Source organism: Pteropus alecto, unplaced genomic scaffold, assembly GCF_000325575.1.
Source record: "Pteropus alecto unplaced genomic scaffold, ASM32557v1 scaffold453, whole genome shotgun sequence".
NCBI classification, from domain to species: Eukaryota; Metazoa; Chordata; class Mammalia; order Chiroptera; family Pteropodidae; genus Pteropus; species Pteropus alecto.
The window spans coordinates 15,564-17,548 of record NW_006433510.1 but is presented as its reverse complement, the minus strand read 5'-3'; the positions used below and the strand labels follow the sequence as shown (position 1 = coordinate 17,548).

Genomic DNA, 1,985 nt, shown 5'->3' with positions numbered 1-1,985 from the left:
ATATTTGATAATAAGGAAGAAAACATGCAGAACGCAAGAGAAGAAGAAGAAAGGCGTAAAAAAGCAACTTCACATTTCCAGTTTACTTTAAATGAAATCCAGGCACAAATGGAACAGCATGACATTCATAATGCCAAACTCCAGCAGGAAAACATGGAACTGGGAGAAAAGCTGAAGAAACTCATTGAGCAGTACTCACTGAGGGAGGAGGTAAAGGTGTTTCCTTTATTCATACAGGATCTCATTATTACCAAAACCTTTTTATCATTCATTGCTAATTTAGAACTATTGTTCTAAACTATTGTTCTAAATTGTCACAAGAAAATCTTTTGCAACTTTTGTACATACAAAGTAGAAGTCAGGCTTTTATTAGGAAAGGATTAGGTACCATATGAACTGAAGAACTAATTGGGATCAACACTTGATGGTCTCAGTTACAGTGGATTTGAATATGTGAGGTAATTTCTAGGAGATACATTAAATGCTACTTGTTTGCCATCTCATAATGGAAGATGGTAATTTTAGTACACAGATTGTTTTTTCCCATATTGAGCGTAACAGTATTTTGCCTCAAAGTGTTTAATGCTCAGACTTCTGTGATAATCTGTTAAAATATATAAGTACCGTTGCATTCCACCTACTATACTCTTTGAGAGAAAAAATGAACCTTCTTTTAATTTAACCCACCACCCACTCCTCGGTAGCCGCAAACCCAGTGAATCAAAAGTTTACTGGTTGCAGAACCCAATCGTTGTATTTGTTTTACAAGGTTACTCTGAAAGTCATGTAATATCTAGATTAGAAGCAAATTGGTGGTAACCTGTTCATTTTATTTTCCTTACTTTCAGATAACAAATTTTTGAAAAATTGTGCTCCTTGCCTTTATTATCTTTTAATCTAGTAAAATGTTGTTTCTATTATGTATGTTGAATTTGCAGAACCAGATTAAAATTAATAGTTAAAAATTGTGACCTATTAAAATGGTAAATTTTTTATATATTTTACTACTAGAAAACATATTTAAAATTGTCATTATTTTTCTAACCATTCCTTCTATCTTTTTAACAGTACACTAACTTCTTATAGAAAGTTTCAAGCTTAAAAGTAGATTACATCACTTACCTTAGGAATTATGCACTTTCGTGTCTAGCAAGTATTGTTATATCTCTTTTAAAACAAATCTAAGATGTCATATATTATTTCACTTACACTACATGAAGGCATATCTTGAAATGATAAGATTCTTATAAAAAGAACCACAATACCATTTTCGCTTCTAATAACATAACAGTAACTTCTTAGTCAAAGGCCTTAATCAAATTTCACTGCTGCTTCCTCCCTCTCTCTCCCAAGAGTGTTGGAATCAGATCTAAACAAAGTTTATACATTTTATTAGTTCTGTCTCTAGTCTTTTTTATATTAAGTTTTCCTCTTTTTTTTTATCTTTATTTTTTCAGTAATCAAGGAAATTTTGTTTAGGTCTATAGAATGAATTTTCTTTTTATTAGATTTATTTTTATTAAGTTCTCATAAAAGTTGTCTTTGCTTAAATGGAGCCTTTAACCTATTTCTTATTTGCCCAGAGAATACTCGCTGGAGGCTTTTGCACTTGCAGTGTTTACCCTGTGATAACTTGCAGTTTACAGTCCTATTTTTAATCCCAAAGTTTGCCATGAAATATCTCACTTTTATTATTATATTTGCATCACTCTAGTATGTGTTGATACCTTTGGAAACAAATGACATCATTCTATTCATATCATTCTGTTTTTAGTTGTGATATTTCCACTTACAAAATACAATAATTCTTAATCACTGAAAATGTCAAATCCCAGAAAACATGCATCTCTACATGTGATGTTAACATCGTTCTCGAACAGTTGTTAGCTGGATTCATCTGATGAATCTGATATGTATACATTTCTGTTGCATTAGGTTTGGAGACAAATTCTGTTTAGAAAGAACTCCAAGAATTTTTATATTAC

General features: G+C 31.2%; 1 protein-coding gene across 2 annotated transcripts in view; it reads left to right on the top strand.

Annotated features, from left to right (window-relative positions):
* LOC102888884 (gamma-taxilin) overlaps positions 1-1,985 on the top strand; it is a 49,539-nt gene that overhangs the window by 32,484 nt on the left and 15,070 nt on the right. The window contains exon 6 of one of the 2 annotated variants that reach the window (XM_025044280.1): positions 16-210. In XM_025044280.1, the coding sequence (XP_024900048.1) occupies positions 16-210 (195 nt within the window). The remainder of the gene's footprint in view (positions 1-15; positions 211-1,985) is intronic. The other variant, XM_025044279.1, reaches the window with a different exon arrangement.